Raw genomic sequence first — 17,319 nt, 5'->3', positions numbered from 1 at the left:
TCTCACAGGAAAGACCCAGAGCAGGAAATGTATAAGCTTTCATAAACTGGATGTAGCTTGAATCACTAATACATCAAATATTTATTTATATGAAAAAGTTACAGTTTCTAACTTTTAACACATTGAGCCCACATATACATACTGTACATACATTCTTGCGTATGTATATGTGTGTTTATTCACGCATACCTCAAAAAGTTACCACACAACACAACAGTGCCTGAGTGACATTCTGTCATCCTGTCTACATGTACAGACACACACTGCCCCACTCATCGCAACGATGGAGTGATTTGTATCTTTTTTTTGTTTGATCTTTCAATCCTGGAGAGTGTAATTCCTCCCCGGTGTTTTAACCCACAAACCTTTTTAATGTGTGCGGATCATGAATATTCACTGATATTCATGATTCATAATAATTCATAATAAACGTGATATATCATGTTTTATTATGATTGTCATGCAGTGCTTTTTCAGCTGTTCTCTGAGCTATCGCTGTTGTAGATCAAGCCTTAAATTTAGACTATTTCGCACACACCCTCAGTGTTTCATTTCCCAAACCGAAGTGCTATAACACACTGCCTTGAGTGATGGTGCTAAAAAAATGTAAATAAAAGAGGAGATGGTGGGATAGATATGGATACAGAAAAGCCGGAGAGTGGCAGTGCTATATTAGCGTTTACCTGTCCACCAAACTATTGTACGTGGCACTCTTTACCTCCCTTCGCATTTAGATATCTCAGGCGTTTGAGCAACCTTCTTCTTCGTCTGTCAGAAAGGGATTGATTTGAACTATTTGCGATGTTTTGAAAGTGTATGCCTGTCTGTTGTATTATAGGTGTTTGACAAAGAAGGGACATATCTGTTGTTTGTCAAAGTGAAGAAGTGAATTACCATGGGAATTGCACAAAATGGTTACAGATTTAACCCGATTTGAACCACGGGGATGAAGATGGGATGATTTGTTGAAAATCCTTTGTAAATGTTTTTGAAGTTGTTAGATTTACAGTCTTATGTGGGCTATTTTATTAATATTGCATTCTTGGTTTTATGCATGCTTGTACAAATGAACTGACCCCATTTGTTATGGAATTAAGGGATGTCCCCCTGTTCAGTTTTATTGGTGTCTTAATAGACATCAATGTATAGGCATGGAGGCTTTTTTTTAACCAGGGGTTGCAAAAAAATAATCTACTATTTTGCCAGTGTGGACTACAATTTCTACAAGATTCACAGTATGGTCTGTAAATGGAAAGTGTCAATTGTCAAATCCTCAATAAAGATGACAGTTTTTAACAGCTATTTTGACTTTTGAGTTATTTAGTTTTACTAAAGGGATAGTCCTCAGTTGTGATTGGCGTGATGTTTGGAGTTGAAAATACCCCTAAGAGACCACAGAAGAGATGATTATGTGTTGTACTTATGCTGCTTGTTTAGCTACAATAACTATTTTGCTTGGTGGAAGGATAACAAAAAATATTATTATCTAGTTCATTGGTTCTCAAAGTGGGGTCTGGGGACCCCTAGGGGTTTCAGGGGGTCCCCAGCAAAAAGGGTGATTAATTTTCCCAAGAATTCCAACAATAAGTAACACAATGACAGAATTATAACTATTTTGGTAATGGGTTTCATATACTTTTTGTAATAAAACTTCTAAAAGTGTGACAACCCTCCCACCCCTGTCTTGCAGGAGCCTGTGTTGGGGCCGTTAGGCCCAATGAGTGCACCTGGGCCCGGTGCACTGGGCTTAAAAAGACCTTCAGACCATTCAGTCTCTCTCCATCCTCACCCATGCACATTTTGTTCTGTTCTTTTGTTGAATGTAGTTTGTGCTGTCTAGTTATTTATATTTATAAAAGCATACCTGGCTGTTCCATTTCAGTACCAAAGTATGAGGAAACTGGATGACCATCATTATGTAAAAAGACTACAAATACATAAAAGCCCTGCGCGGAAGTACCCCATCAGCCCACCGGATATCTGCACGAGGCTCTGCGAAGGCCCTTTTCCGTCTCTGAGAAGTGCTGTACAGAACGGCAGATACAAGTGAGTGACAAATTCACGTTTTTACCGTTTCAGATGTCACCAAAATGCGTATTGTTGGATAAATGGGTGCGGTAACAATCCCCGTTTACGACAAATGAAATAAAATTGTATTAGTTTGGCCGAAATCTGTATTTATTTCCACTAAATGTCGCCTACGAGTACAAGAGCGCAGAGCGTTAGCATGTGGCTAACTGCTAGCACATGTGGATGCGGCATGTTGACCGTTTATCGATTGTTTTTACAATAAATATCCCCATTACACGCACCTATATTCTCAATATATTAATTATTCACTTTAAAGCTGATCATACTAGTGATTGAAGATGTGACATGTAACGTTAACGTTACTGTGTACGTTCCTGGTTAGCTTGTCAGCTACCTTGGTTTTAAGCTAGTTAACATGAACGTGCAGGCTTCAGTTCAGGCCCTGCTGTGGAAGTGTGGCTGCACTTTTATTTGAGTCTTGAAATTTCAGTAAACTTTCTTATGTCAAAAGTAATCAGCTAACGTTATATGTAGATTCTATGATAATGACTCACTGCTGCTCATGTTGCATTGGCTGACTTTGCCTGACAGATGCTTAGTAGGCTAAAATCAGTCCTAAAGCTTCCTTAGTACCTCGATGGCCGCTATGATGGAGACGACACCCCATAGTGTGGAAAAACACGGGCACACCCGCATACTATCGGGATTTCCTGTGGATTTCTTTATCCTGTGACATTGCGACTTATCCACTGTTGTTTATCCCCAGTGACTGAGTCGTGGGAGACTGCCCCAGCCGTGGCTGAGTCCCCAGAGATCAAGCTCTTTGGCAAGTGGAGCACGGACGATGTGCAGATCAATGACATCTCTCTGCAGGTGAGAAGGATGGGTTATTGTCTTCTGTCTAGCTGTTAAAAGTACTTTGTATCACCCGTTTATTGTGTTGTGAAGCGAGGCTAGAGTCACGCCTGGACACTGACCGTTGTCTTGGTGTGCTAGAGTGCTCGCAGAGTAAATATCTTTGCTTATTCATTGGCTGTAGTCTGCTGTGACCCAGTCAATCACCAACTCAGATACACTGCCAGTTCTGATTAGCACAATTTCGCTGAAATGTGCATAAACTGTAAATATGAAGTACCCCCTTTTTCTCTACAGGATTACATTGCTGTGAAAGAGAAGTATGCCAAGTACCTGCCACACTCTGGAGGACGTTATGCCGCCAAGCGTTTCCGCAAGGCCCAGTGCCCCATTGTGGAGCGTCTGACCAACTCCATGATGATGCACGGCCGCAACAACGGCAAGAAGCTGATGACCTGTCGCATCGTCAAGCACGCCTTCGAGATCATCCACCTGCTGACCGGGGAGGTGGGTACTCTATGACAAGGCGATAGTATTTAATTGTGATTGTGTACTTAGAGATGAAAACTGTGTCTCTCGGACCATGGCTGTGTTTCTGGTGGTTCTTCTCCATGACAAGAATTTGTATGTTTTAAATAAGCTTGATGTCCGGATCAATGACATCTCCCTGCAGGTGAGAAGGATGGGTTATTGTATTCTGTCTAGCTGTTAAAACTACTTTGTATCACCCGTTTGCTGTGTTGTGAAGCGAGGCTAGAGTCACGCCTGGACACTGACCGTTGTCTTGGTGTGCTAGAGTGCTCGCAGAGTAAATATCTTTGCTTATTCATTGGCTGTAGTCTGCTGTGACCCAGTCAATCACCAACTCAGATACACTACCAGTTCTGATTAGCACAGGTAGGAAAACATTCTTTTTTGTTTCTCAGACTGAAAAGGATTAAGAATGTTTACTTTATTGTTGAATGCATGCACCTCATCTGTTTTGTTTCTCACAGGGTTTGGGGCCTTTGATGCCCATTTTGTATCCTTATTTTTTGGTGTTTAACGGCAGTTGCTGTATACTTTAAGTTGCATTACTGCCTCCTGGATTTATCTGTCCACCGTTTCCCTAATCTACAGTCTGTTAATTAGTTCAGTCTCTTCTCAAGAAACTGACCAACTGTTTTTTCCCCTCCACTGATCCTATGCAGTCAATTATTTTGCATCATTGATCAGGGATGCAAAGTTGCAAACTTGTCACCTTTTTCATCCCAAAATAGGATACTTAAGTGAATGATTTTGGAGTGGTGTTGTGTCTGCCCTGGTATCTGGCACCCTTTTCACTGTCCATGATTTTGCATCATGGATTGATACAGTATATCTGCATTCATTTGTTAAATAATCAGTCAGTTAATTTAACTAAGGACTAGTATGCCTTGATCTAGTACTAATAGCTCTAGGACAAGTGTAGTTGGTATCCACTTACATTAATGTTTCTTGGTGTGATTCTTAATGTGATGTTTCCAGATGCTAGTTATTGACACCCGGTTCCCATTTTCGTCCTCAGAACCCCCTCCAGGTCCTGGTGAATGCCATCATCAACAGTGGACCCCGTGAGGACTCCACCCGTATCGGTCGCGCTGGTACTGTCAGGAGGCAGGCTGTGGATGTGTCCCCCCTCCGCAGAGTCAACCAGGTAACCTAAGGCTTTTCTTTGCTCTACCTAACCTCATCTAAATTGAGTCTTTCTAAAATGGCTCAGGTAATGTTTTTGCTACAATGTCTCAACAACAACAATCCTGTTTCCTTCAAGTAAAGATGGTATAAGTATTGCCTGGATTTCAGAAAATGTCCATGAATTGTTTCTGATGATTGCATCTTGAGTGTAGTGGTATAAACCATAAAGCCCAGAAATACTATGATACATCATCAGCTATTCAATCAATCATTTAGTCTATCAATTGCCAGAAAAGGACAACTGCCCATCAGTTTACCAGAGTCTTAAAATGCTGCTTACTTGTGACTAGCAGCAAAAAAAAGCCTGATGTATTAATTTCATAGTTATATGAAACAGTGAATCTTATCATTTGTGAAGCTGTATCCAGCAAATGTTTGGTATTTTTACTTGACAGATGACTAAAACAATCAGGTTATATAATCATAATCTGTTAATTTCCTGTTGGACTAATTGTTTCAGCACCGGTGTATGCATGCATTAAGCGAGGCTAGAGTCTCGCCTCGACACTGCCCGTTGTCCTGGCGTGCTAGAGTGCTCGCAGAGTAAATGTCTTTGCTTATTCATTGGCTGTAGTCTGCTGTGGCCCAGCCAATCACCAACTCAGACACATTACATTTCTAGCCTCTGTTCAGTCCACTAAAGTGAATTACCGTAGTCAGTCCGTCTCAACCACTAATGTCTGGCTCTCCATCTCTCAGGCCATCTGGCTGCTGTGCACAGGAGCAAGAGAAGCTGCTTTCAGGAACATCAAGACCATCGCCGAGTGCCTGGCTGATGAGCTGATCAATGCAGCCAAGGTAACATTTAATTCAACTTACATGACTAAACTCATTCATTACACATTTGTTGTGCATCATGGGCAGTCTTGTTCCACATTTTCCATTCAGTTAAACAGACAATATGTGCAACGCCTTATTTTTACCCAGAACGTGTTTTGGCAAACTTTTAATTTGAACAGGTCATTGGTTATCTTTTCCCCATGTTCGAACTTCAAAGGAACAATCAAATTTTGAATAAAAAGTGACAGCCCTAGTCATTGATCAATTTAGAGATGAAACATGGCCTTTAATTGGCATGCTGAGACAATGGCCAGTTTGAGCAAGATTTTCTCTCACTTGTAGTTTATTGTGCTGTGAATGTGCATTTTTTAATAATCATTCCCTCCTATTTCAGGGTTCATCCAACTCCTACGCCATCAAGAAGAAGGACGAGTTGGAGCGAGTGGCAAAGTCCAATCGTTAAATGTTTGCTTTCTAAAAAACCACAAAATAAAATTGAAGAAACTTCTGTTGATTTCATGAGTGCTTTTTATACTGTTTAATAAACAGTTTAAATTAATTAATGGTGATGCGTGTTTGGAGTTCTGGATGTACAAAATCAAACGATATTCGAAACTAGATTGTGCTTTGCTTTCAGCAAGCACAATAATGAGCGTATAAATAATACATGAGCAGCAAAAATCTATAGGTCACAATAATTGTTGAATTTATTGGCATCGCTACACTTGATACAAATTTATACATACAAAAGCTAAAACATAACACTATTAAGGAAAAATCTGCATTTCTAAACTTAGCAGCTACATGTACCGTAAATGAGGCTGTAGTGTCTAACAAAAATGACTGCTTTTGAGAAATGCATACTAATGTCCAGTTCACTATTGATAAGGAAGGACTGTACACTGTCCTGACACCGAATCTACAGACACAAATTTGGTTGCTGCCATCAGCAAATTCGAAGTAACTGGGGAATGAGTGGTTAACCTTTATAAGTTACAACAGTGAGAAACTACAACTGCATTCAGTGATGTCGTGGATACATTTTTGTTTGACTTTGTATGGAAACCAGCATGCTGCCCTCTCCTTTCAGCAGGGGGGGCAGCTGTGCAAAGAAACTGCACGCTGGACGCCTTGTGGACTTTGCTTGAGCCCAGGCTGCTGTGTCAATAGTTCACATTATAGCTGGATCAAATTGTCGTACAAATGCTGCATATTAGTGTTTCTCCCCCTTAACAATAGGCCAGCATTTAATTTCAGTGAAAAGCGTTACTGTGACGTTGCCTACAAGCTGTTTCAGAGAGGCGTTTTTGAACCCCGCTGTGAAAATGAGTAGGGGAAGTGTACGTGCTGAGGATTTAAGAGTGTTTCGTTCCCTTAGAAATATGTATGCTTTCTGTTGATGAGGAGGCAGAGCGAGGAGAGAGACGCCCCGAACTTGGAGGCCTCGCTGCAGGCTGTAGGCAGGAGGGTGTAGTCCTGCAGCTTCTGAAAGGCCTGGAGGGAGGAAACATAGCTTACTCATACAGTCACACACTCACATCATCGGCACAGACTGCACATGCTCAACGCGAGGAAGAATTGGCTAGTGGCAGAAAGGAAAAAATTGTTTCACTGACTGGAATTTGCAACAAAGTGACTATGCACATGCACATTAGATCACTGTTATAGCCTATGGTGGCTTGAATGAAATATTGTAATTGCTTATGTTGGTGTGTTGATTTTCTTTTTGGTTGAATAGACCTTACAAATGCACTAGCTTGTTATGTATGCTCTCCTTTCTTGGATCTAAACATTAAAGAAAATATCAGACATAAATCAAATATGGCAGTTAAATAGGCAAAAGGGCAAGAAAGAGAAACCACATTACTCATCCCAGTTCCCTTTAGGTCTGTGGGACAAAGACGATCCAAGGATGGGATTGTTGGAGGTTTTAGGCTTTGTTTCTGGATGTTCCTATTTAACTTTTCCCCAATCGTCTGTGTGTGTATGTGTGTGCGCGCATGTGTGTGTGTGTGTGTGTGTGTGTGCGAGCGCGCAGTGGTGTATAAAGTACGGTACTAGAAAACCATACTTAAGTAAAAGTAAAAATATCTTCCCAGAAAAAGACTTTGGTAAAAGTTAAAGTCACTCATTAGAATATTACTCGAGTAAAAGTCTTAAAGTACTTGATATTTTCTGTATCAAAAGTAATTTTCTGATATTAAATGTACTTAAGTATTGAAAGTAAAAAGTACAAGTAAATGCTGCAAAAATCAAGCAAAAGACATCCCTGGGCTTAAGTGGAAGTCTATTTCTTCTTGACTTTTATAGCCGCTGGCAAACAACGTTATGTTGCATTCCAGCCACCAAATGGAACGGCGTGTGGATCGTGATTAACGTAACTTGCAAACTAGGAGCACTGATTTGCCAAACCTGATCGCTTGCAGGCTACGCAATTTCTTAAGATTTTACTTTGTAACTAAGATGCTTGGGGGAAATGTAGTGGAGTAAAAGTATCCATTTTATTTGAGAAATGTAGTGGAGTAAAAGTAAAAGTTGACAGAAATATAAATACTCAAGTAAAGTACAGATACTCAGAAAAAATACTTAAGTACAGTACTTAAGTATTTATACTTAGTTACATTACACCACTGCGTGCGCGTGTGTGTGTGTGTGTGCACACGCGTGCGTGTGTGCGCGTGCGTCCTGATCAGATACCTTCATATCAGTTAAATCTGATCGTATCAACAGACACGATGCACACTGGCACTTTGCCCTTATTGTGAAAATGTGACATCTGGATTTGTGTCAGTTTCAGGTCTACATAGCTCAAAGTGACGGGAGGGATGAGACAGCCGTGGCAGAGACTCGTGTAAGACGAGATGTTGCAGTTGCTCCCGGTCTTTGATAGAGGTCGATGAGCTCTCATAGATCACTTAATGCCCCTTTAATTAGAAAAAGCTGAGATGGGGCTTTGGAGCTGAAGCCGAGCTCTGAGCTAGAGACAAGATGAGTGTTGCTCACAGAGATGCTCTCGGGACATTCCTCAGCGGGCCGGTGCAGCAGGTAGTCCAGTTTGGACGGGCCTTTGATGTAGATGCAGTTTGCGGCCGACTCCTCGGGGACACTGAGCACTTCATAGTGGTGATCAGTCAGCTGTTCCATCATCTGGACACACACACACACACACACACACACACACACATGCAGTGTTATGATGATGCACCATCTCCACAGTTACACACACATAATTATTGCATGCCACTCCCAGTGTTCTGTGCACACAGAAAGCACTAATGCTTTCACTAATTAGTGTGACATTGGCAGCCAGGCGTCTGGGTGTGTGTCAGGCGTCTGGGTGTGTGTAGTTCACATTAGGACAGAGAGAAACATGAAGACAGAGGGAGAGAGACTACCAGGCTGTGAGAGAGAGAGAGAGCACATCTGGATGGGCGGGGAGGTAAATGTACGGCAGATAATTAGGTCTAAATGTTGGCTCCGCTCTACACTCCAGGGTCTGGCCAGTGCATGATTTTCAATATTCAGGCAATAGATTGAGCCATACCTGATATGATAAAAGTGCTTGTGATTTTTTTTTTTACTGTTGTTGTTCAACATGTTATTATTAACGATTAGAAACGCACGTTATAGCTATTATAATCACCCCGTGGTCCAAATTCTTATCCACAACAAACCACAATTCAAAAACAGTTTGTTTGAAGGGTTCGCGTTATGCAGATTGCTATGAACAACTGATGTGTCTTACTTTACAGTAATATTTCAATTGCAGGGTTGGGGTATGAGGAAAAGTGTTGGAATTGGAACACTGGTACAAAAACTGAACACACTAACCTATGACCATGTATTTTATATTGGCTTCAGAAAAAGAAATGGGGCTACATAGTCAATTTAGTGACCAAATAAACACAACTAGGAAAGATGAGATTGTCCATCAATATTTCAACAGATTGAATAAAAGGGGGGGAAATAACATGTATCTCACTCTGCTGAGGTAAACCACTAACCTGTGGGAAACATTGCACACACACACACACACACACTGACCCGCAGTGTCTTCTTGGCCCCGTCGTTGTTGCTGATGATGATTGTGTCTGGACCCCCCATGGAGCAGATGTTCTTCAGTCGCGCTCCACCACACACCGGGACGGTGGACACAGCGAAGTCCTGACCACAGAGGGACAGTGATAGGGGTTTACAATTCTTTATTACTAGGCGTCATGCAGTTATGGTTGTTCCAGAGCTACTGGACATGTTATTATTTTATTATGTCTTGATATGCAAAATCATTCCAGTGAGATGCAGGACTATTTCACTCAACAGCTTCAAGGACGGCGGCAGTCTGCAAAGCCTGCTTCCCCCTGCCTTTAAAAGGCTGCTGAGCCAACTGAAAGAATTTCATGAGTGTGGCTTTCTGCAGTTCTAGTGTCCCACAATGGTCTTAACGCTGTTTCAGAGGCTTTTCCACCTTGACAAAAATACAAGTGGGGAAACACCAAATCTTTGTAATTTTTACAATCCATAACTACAAGCCGGTATCAGCCTTTGAAGACAGCCAAGCCTAGTTTGAACACACTAAATGTTGCTCTGATTAAGAAGCTTCATTAACAATCATAATGGAAGTATTAAAGCTTCTCATAATATAATATAATAATATAAGCTAATATAAGATTCAAAGTTTTGAAAGGAAATTGATGATAGACTGAGGATAAACTACATCTAAGCTCTAAAACTAAATGACTAAATGATTACAATGGCAAATACTAGAAACATGTAAACGCACTAGTGAGGTAATAATCCTGGCGACAAATGATATGATACATGATACAGATGCTTAGAAGACTGCTGTCCTACGCACCCCAGCGGTGTGTTTTACCTGCTGGTGTGATATTGAAATACAAATTCAAAAGCTTATTGTTAAGAACTAGCATTGTGTATTAAAGTGCCAGTAAAGGAGTGAACTGACTTGCTGGGGGATCATGTTCTTTTGGGTTTAGAAGAGCCTAGAAGCACAAAGAAAGGCTGTACAGTACATGTTGGTGTTTCTGTTTGATCCCTCTGCTCACCACACGAAGCCGATACCGCGCACGCAATACATTCATACACACACAAAGACAGGAACACAAATGCAAACACATTCAACACAACTAGGTCAGAAGTACAGTATGTGCCTGTGTGTCGTAAAACAGAAGAGTAAAAATGCACTTAAGAGGAGTGAGTCAATCAATACTAATGGGCGGGTCTGTCAAGTCTAAAGGGACTTGCTGTGTGGCCTCCTTCATCTGGCCAATGCATCAGCCTCATTCATCACTGTTTACAAGGTATCATTCCCCAAATGCAATACAACAAATGGCCACCTGCTCTTTTTTTGGCAGCTGGGCTCGTTTTTAGACGAGCATCTTGGCATCAAAGATGCTTTGTGCCATGACCCACTGGCAAAAACAAATGAACAAAGATTATTTTTCAGATGAATGTTTTTGGTAAGTTAAGCTTTGATTTTATCAGCTGTTTTCTTGTTTTCTTATATACCGATCCACAGAGCCAGCTTACCCTCCAAAAACCCACAAAACTACTGAATGCAATATATAAAACTGTTTGCATGTTAGACAGAGACTTTTCTCTGAGGTACTTTTCCACATCCACGACCGTATTTTCTGTCTTCATTCATTTAACCTGCATCATCCATTCCCATTCCCGCTCACCCTGAAAGTGTCTGCCAGCACCTCTGCCCCACTGTGGTTTGTGTGGGAGGAGATGCCGACGAAGAACTCCCTCCCCGTGAAGAGCACGTCGCTGCCCTCCAGCGTGGCCCCCGCAGAGCCGCCCTCCTCTGACCCCATCTCCACCACCGTCAGGTTGAGCTCCGACATCACCCTCCTCACCGCCTCCACCTGTGGGGAGGGGGGGGGAGCAGACATGCTGAAGTTATCTTACTCTATGACAGTTTGACCTAATTAAGGGGTCGTTAATCTTCTGAGAATAGAGTCAGAATTCTGCGATTTAAATAATTCTGACTTTATTCGCCGTATTCTGAGATTAACTCAAATACATTTTTCACATGAGTTGAAAATGCAGAGAGAAATAAATCCAAGTGGAGTAAATGGGAGGATTGCACTTGTCACTTGTTCAGTTGATGGGTAGTTTTTTTGTTTTTCAAAGCATAGAATTCAGGGTAGCTCTATTTTAGATCCACGATCCAAGGTCAACAATGGATTCTTAGGTACACCATGTTTGGAGACCTAAGGGATGGTTAACAAAAATAGAGATAACACCATCCTAGTATTGCATTGTCTAATATATGTGTAATACTGTATACTGTTTATTCTAATGTGTATTTTACAATTTAAAAAAATAAAGAAAAAAGTAGTTAAAAAAGTTGCACATTTTGAAGCCAGAAATCTCAGCGCCTGGGTAAAGGAATTATTGAGTCACTGGTATTGATCAAGACCTCTATCACCCCCTGCAGATAAATTATGCTCATTCTGTGCCATGATGCAGTAAAAATCTTCTTTACTACGCCTCTAACTGCATCGTTCAAAGTGACACTATTTCCCTTGTGTTACCTCGCTGCGCCTCTGCTGTTTGAAGGGCCTGGTGATGAGCGCGGTGTCTCCCTGGATGACGGCCACATCCTCTATCCTCCAGCTGTCGGGCAGCTGGGGGTCGGGGGGGATCTCGATCAGCTGCAGGCCCACCTTCTGCCTCAGCGCTCCGGTCAGGACGCCGAACTGCCGCTGGGCCTTGGCCGGGTCCACCGACACCTCCCCGTTCTCACGCCCCTCGCCCCCCGCCGCCGCCGTCCCAAAGGACTCTGGGATGCCCCGCACCACGGCGTGGGTGAAGCGGCCGTACGGGCACATGTTAGCCATGATGTCACTACAATGTGTAATGCGTGTGCGTGTACTTCTTCAGTCTGCCTCTAAGAAGAAGTGGTTGTGCCCTGGTAGTGGTACTGTTACTGGTCCTCCAGTGAAATGGCAATAATGTGTGTTCTGCCAAGTGACAAGCAAGAGGGAATAAAGAGGATTATTTGTGTGTTCCCAATGTTCTGACTGCCTGCTTTTGTTATTGCGAGACCAGCTGAGCACTAAAGAAAGCTGATGGGGCGAATCAGCAGATCTGGGGGAAGTCTGTCATCCAGGCGGAGAGAGTGGAGAATGTCTTCATCGTTCTCTCTCTCTCTCTCTCTCTCTCTCTCTCTCCTCTCATGCTAGTTGCTCCGCCAGCTACTCAGGCCCCATCTGCATCCTGACAGACGCCAGGGAGAGATCCGGTCTGGTGATCATAAGCCTGAGACACAGATAAGGATAAGATGGACATGTTAATACTGTGAGAGATCCAGTCTGGTGATCACAGCCTGAGACACAGATAATGGAGATGAGATGGACATGTTAATGAGGTCAGCCACAATGGTACCCGGGGATTGCTTTCACGAATGCTCAGCGGGCCAAAAAACTGCAGCAATCAACTGCTCAAGCTCCAGTGCACACATCTATAGATATTTGGGGGCCCACGCATCGCGCTCTAGTTTGCCAAAGAGACGAGCGGCCTGCGTCATTATTTTTGGAGAGTTGGATGACTTTATGGCACTGAAGAAGAATATTGATGTGAGCTGGCCGCGAAGAAGCAGAAACAAGCAGTCTAGTTAAACAAACTTTCAAAATTCAAACGCATAATGAAAGGTAAACACAACAAAGTGGACCATCCGAGGGCAGCTGAAATAACAGCAGAGATAGCAGAGTAGACAAGGGAGTATTGTTCAAAATGCTTCAATGGCCTCTTGCAATATGCTGCAAAGCTTTTCCATATTTGGGCGGTGGGCTAGATTTGGGACAATTGTCCCTTTATCATCTTCCCTTGTAAACCCCAGCAGCCGCCCACTGTGAAGCTGCAAGGTTCCCCTACGCACAGGATGGGCTGTTTCCTAACTGTGCTTCAAAATTCAAGTCCATCACTTTCTCAAAACGAGCGCAACAAGTGTGGAGCATTGCACGTCTTCATCTACTGCAGTGGTTCTCAACGTGGGGTCTGGGGGCCATCAGGGGTCCTTGAGGGGCTTCCAGGGGGTCCACACAGCAAATTGATGACTTCAGCATTATTTCATTTAGAAGTTATAACACAGAATGAAGTAGAATGACTGTTTTGATCATACTTATTTATATCTCTACCTACAAATCATGGGATTCTGGACAAAATCATTAGGTTTGGGTCAGAGACTAAATCTCATCAAATGGGGGTCTATGGCTCTGTGGACTCTGTGGCTATTTTGCCTCATATCAAAATATTGCAATATCATATTTATTAATTATACGATTACTTTAGTTGTTTTTCCATTAAGTTTCACAAGGAAACTGTTAGCCAACACATACAGTAGGCTTTTCCTAATATTGTCCAGTCCAGCTGCAGTACGTTAGCCATAACATCGGCCATATACGCAGAACAAAACTGCAGGAGCGCACCGCTCAGCAGTTCAATACTAACTTCGGATGATGATGTAGTATAGTGCCACCCATTTCTAGCCTAACTATTACTAACAAACAATTGCTGAAGTTGTACAGATAACAGATAAGGACACCCGCCTACCTCTTTGAAGTTGCTTGTACGCACGGTCGCGCGTTTCCCTCTTTGTTTTTTCCCCCAAACCGACCCGTTCCCGTTATTCTCTTGCTCTCTCTCGCTCTCTCTCTCTCTCTCTCACACACACACACACACACACACACACACACACACACACACACACACACACACACACACACACACACACACACACACACACACACACACACACACACACACACACACACACACACACACACACACACACACACACACACACACACACACACACACACACACACACACACACACACACACACACACACACACACACACACCTACCAGTGTCGAGCGGTGTCAAGCGGTCCAGAATCAAAATAAGAGCACGTCCGGTTACTTTCAAAAGAAAACTCTTACATGGAACGTTATACCACTTCGAGGGGTCCAAGGAATGGTCCGAGGGTTTTTGGCTTTTTATTTTGAAACTCTACTCGGCGAACCTCCGGTCTCCTCTGCGTATGAGTGGCAACATTGACGGAGGTCTGTCTGCCCTGTCTCCCTTTCATCCCCCTATACTTCCCCCCCATCCCCCACACGTCCTGTCCGGATCCAGTCCACTCAAGTAACGTGTTACAGTAATCTGATTACGTAGGCTAATTGACGAAAGATTTATTTAACGAATTACCAGAGCTGGGTAGTAGGCCTACTCAAGTACATTTACTCAGTTACATGTAGTTGAGCATTAAAAAAAAATTGTATTTACTTGAGTTTCTTTTTAAGAAAACTTTTTACTCTTAATGAAGTACATTTGCAATAAAATATCAGTACTTTTACTCAGCTACAATGGGCCATTAACAGGTAGAGTAGCGAGTAGCTAGAAGTGTGTGTACCCCCCCCCACACACACACACACACACTCTGCAACTTAAATTAATGGTTTGTAGGCCAAACACACTAACTACATCTCTCTCTCTTTTTAGATGCTAGCATAACTGTTGTACCCACACAGCTATTCTCTAACCCTTTCCTCATACTTCTTCTGTCCTGGCAGACCAGGGATTAGCCTAAACGAGGGATTGGGGTATTTCTATATGAGGTCTTCTCACAGGATTAAGGATTCATATTCCCCCCTAATCCTGATGCATTGTTTTTCCTAAAAGGCCAGAGAGCCACCCACTACCCCCCCCCCCCCCCCCCCCCCCCCCCACACACACACACACACACACACACACACACACACACACACTTTTGTGTGTGTATCCGCCCATCAGGCTATACATAAACTGGCACTGTTGCAGTGAATCAAATAAGTCAATATCATTGTCACTTCTCATTAACCTGATCAGTTTCACAGCTGATTTCACCGAGCTCTGCTCAGGCTGTCTAAACTACTGTTAGGTAAGGTTAAACTTTATTGCCCCTGTGGGGGACGGGAATTTGTCATGGGCACAGTGAGTCACTCACCTGATTGTGAGTCATCACCTTCAATCCTCCCCCTTCCTCTCTCTTCCTGTGTCTCTCCTTCCTTGTATTCAAAGAGACCACAGATCCATACATAAGCCGGTCTGAGCTATGTTAGTATGGAAGACTATTCTGTTGTCGTCTGTCTACTGTCTTTGCATCTGTCTTTGTCTGTGTGGCATGAGAGAGCAGAAAATATAATCTGGCTTTTCATGAAATGTGGGTCAAATGATATTGGATATCGCAGAGGCTGTGGTGTAAACAGTTTGCCTGCAGAGAAACAGCTCTGCTATGCTTAGAAACATGTCATGTTATCCCTGTTTATAATTAATACTCCGATGTACTATTTATCAAACTTTTTTTTTAATATAACAATGTGGCAACAATATGGCTTTGGGGCGCCATTCCGGGAGGTAAACACGCACAAACACATCCTCCTAGGTAACAGATGGCTAGGAATACTTTTTGACTCACACGGAAGCACAATATTCCCTTCTACTGTCCGGAGTGAGTTACTGCAGCCAGATCAGTTCATCAACACAGAGAGAGAGAGAGGGAGGGAGAGAGAGAGGGAGAGAGCGAGAGAGGGAGGGAGGGAGAGAGAGAGAGGGGAGGGAGAGAGAGAGAGAGAGAGAGAGAGGTGAGAGAGAGAGAGAGGAGGGAGGGAGAGAGCGAGAGAGAGAGGGAGGGAGGGAGAGAGAGAGAGGGAGGGAGAGAGAGAGGGAGAGAGCGAGAGAGAGGGAGGGAGGGAGAGAGAGAGGGAGGGAGGGAGAGAGAGAGAGAGAGAGAGAGGGGGTGAGAGAGAGAGAGAGAGAGAGAGAGGGAGAGAGATGGAGCAAATGAGAGGGCGCAGACAGGATTAAAGAACAACACCATCTGTCTGCAGTGCTCCCTGAGGCCAACACACAAAACATCTCCTGTCAAACGTGGAAGCAGCAGGCTCAAACCACCACTGCTGTGTGGAAAGGGTCTTCTCCACTCCCCTTATTTAACATTGACAAAACTTTTCTCCTCCTATGGGTCCAGCAGACATGCTATTACCATTGGCTTGAATGGACACGCTTTTACTGGGATTAGGGGTCATTTCTAAAACTGTGGTGGTCCATCTGTTCAACTCCAATGGCCTTACTGTCTCCAAGCTGTGTGAATGCTATTGCTGTCCCATACTGGCTCTAGTATGAAGTCACCATTTAAAAAACCCATGGCAAGAGAACTTTGGTCAGCTTGGCAGTTATCCTCACTAACAGCTTCAGTGAGGACTCGGGGCAGAGGAAGTGATCCCTAAACTGCACTTGAGGCAACTTAATTGACCATTTTTGGCCTCTATTTGGTCAGGTTAAACCCTTGTGAACAAAAACAAAATAGCTTATCATAGCTATGCAGATGACACCCAACTCTACATAGCCCTCTCATCGGATGACTATGCCCCCATAGAGTCACTGTGTCAGTGCCTTGCGCAAATTAATGATTGGATGTGCCAGAATTTTCTCCAACTTAATAAAGACAAAACAGAGATAATTGTCTTCGGCAAAAAAGAAGATAGGCTCAAAGTTACTGCTCACCTCGAATCCCTATCTCTGAAGCCAAAGGACCAGGTAAAAAATCTTGGCATTATTATTGACTCTGATCTAAATTTCAACTCCCACATCAAGCTTATAAGAAAATCTGCCTTCTATCATCTAAAAAATATAGCAAGGATTAGAGGCTATATGTCCAAACAAGATCTTGAAAAACTAATTCATGCTTTCATTTCTAGCAGGCTAGACTACTGCAACAGTCTTTTCAATGGTCTTCCCAAAAAAGCTGTTAAACAACTTCAGCTCATTCAGAATGCGGCTGCTAGAGTTCTAACAAGAACCAAGAAAGCTGAACACATTACACCAGTTCTCAAATCCCTGCATTGGCTGCCAGTAAATCTTAGAAT

General features: G+C 43.0%; 2 protein-coding genes across 2 annotated transcripts; one reads left to right on the top strand and one right to left on the bottom strand.

The window, feature by feature from the left end:
• Nucleotides 1-1,991: 1,991 nt before the first annotated feature.
• On the top strand, nucleotides 1,992-5,890 carry rps5 (ribosomal protein S5). Its single transcript, XM_083646448.1, has 6 exons — nucleotides 1,992-2,046; nucleotides 2,798-2,904; nucleotides 3,184-3,393; nucleotides 4,433-4,561; nucleotides 5,302-5,400; nucleotides 5,777-5,890. Coding segments are annotated over exons 1-6 (615 nt in total). The 5' UTR covers nucleotides 1,992-2,045; the 3' UTR covers nucleotides 5,846-5,890.
• Nucleotides 5,891-6,075: 185 nt separating this feature from the next.
• ddah2 (DDAH family member 2, ADMA-independent) lies at nucleotides 6,076-14,009 on the bottom strand. The gene is made up of 6 exons (XM_083646444.1): nucleotides 13,963-14,009; nucleotides 11,943-12,669; nucleotides 11,082-11,270; nucleotides 9,427-9,546; nucleotides 8,386-8,529; nucleotides 6,076-6,876 (listed from the first exon to the last, which is right to left on the bottom strand). Exons 2-6 carry the CDS (start codon nucleotides 12,246-12,248, stop codon nucleotides 6,757-6,759), a joined length of 879 nt encoding a protein of 292 aa, XP_083502570.1. The 5' UTR covers nucleotides 12,249-12,669; nucleotides 13,963-14,009; the 3' UTR covers nucleotides 6,076-6,756.
• Nucleotides 14,010-17,319: the final 3,310 nt, after the last annotated feature.

Source organism: Poromitra crassiceps, assembly GCF_964638095.1.
Source record: "Poromitra crassiceps genome assembly, chromosome: 11".
Taxonomy (NCBI): domain Eukaryota; kingdom Metazoa; phylum Chordata; class Actinopteri; order Beryciformes; family Melamphaidae; genus Poromitra; species Poromitra crassiceps.
This window is presented reverse-complemented; position numbering and strand designations above follow the sequence as displayed.

Bases quoted from the DNA above. Each gene is read 5' to 3' on its own strand.
- ddah2 (XM_083646444.1), bottom strand. From the start codon at position 12,248: ATGGCTAACATGTGCCCGTACGGCCGCTTCACCCACGCCGTGGTGCGG. The intron at 8,530-9,426 runs GTCAGTGTGTGT...GTGTGTGTCCAG, and splicing joins GGGCCAAGAAGACACTGCGG to ATGATGGAACAGCTGACTGA. The intron at 6,877-8,385 runs GTGAGCAACACT...TCCTCCCTCCAG, and splicing joins AATGTCCCGAGAGCATCTCT to GCCTTTCAGAAGCTGCAGGA.
- rps5 (XM_083646448.1), top strand. The intron at 4,562-5,301 runs GTAACCTAAGGC...TCCATCTCTCAG, and splicing joins CCCTCCGCAGAGTCAACCAG to GCCATCTGGCTGCTGTGCAC. The intron at 5,401-5,776 runs GTAACATTTAAT...CTCCTATTTCAG, and splicing joins AGCTGATCAATGCAGCCAAG to GGTTCATCCAACTCCTACGC.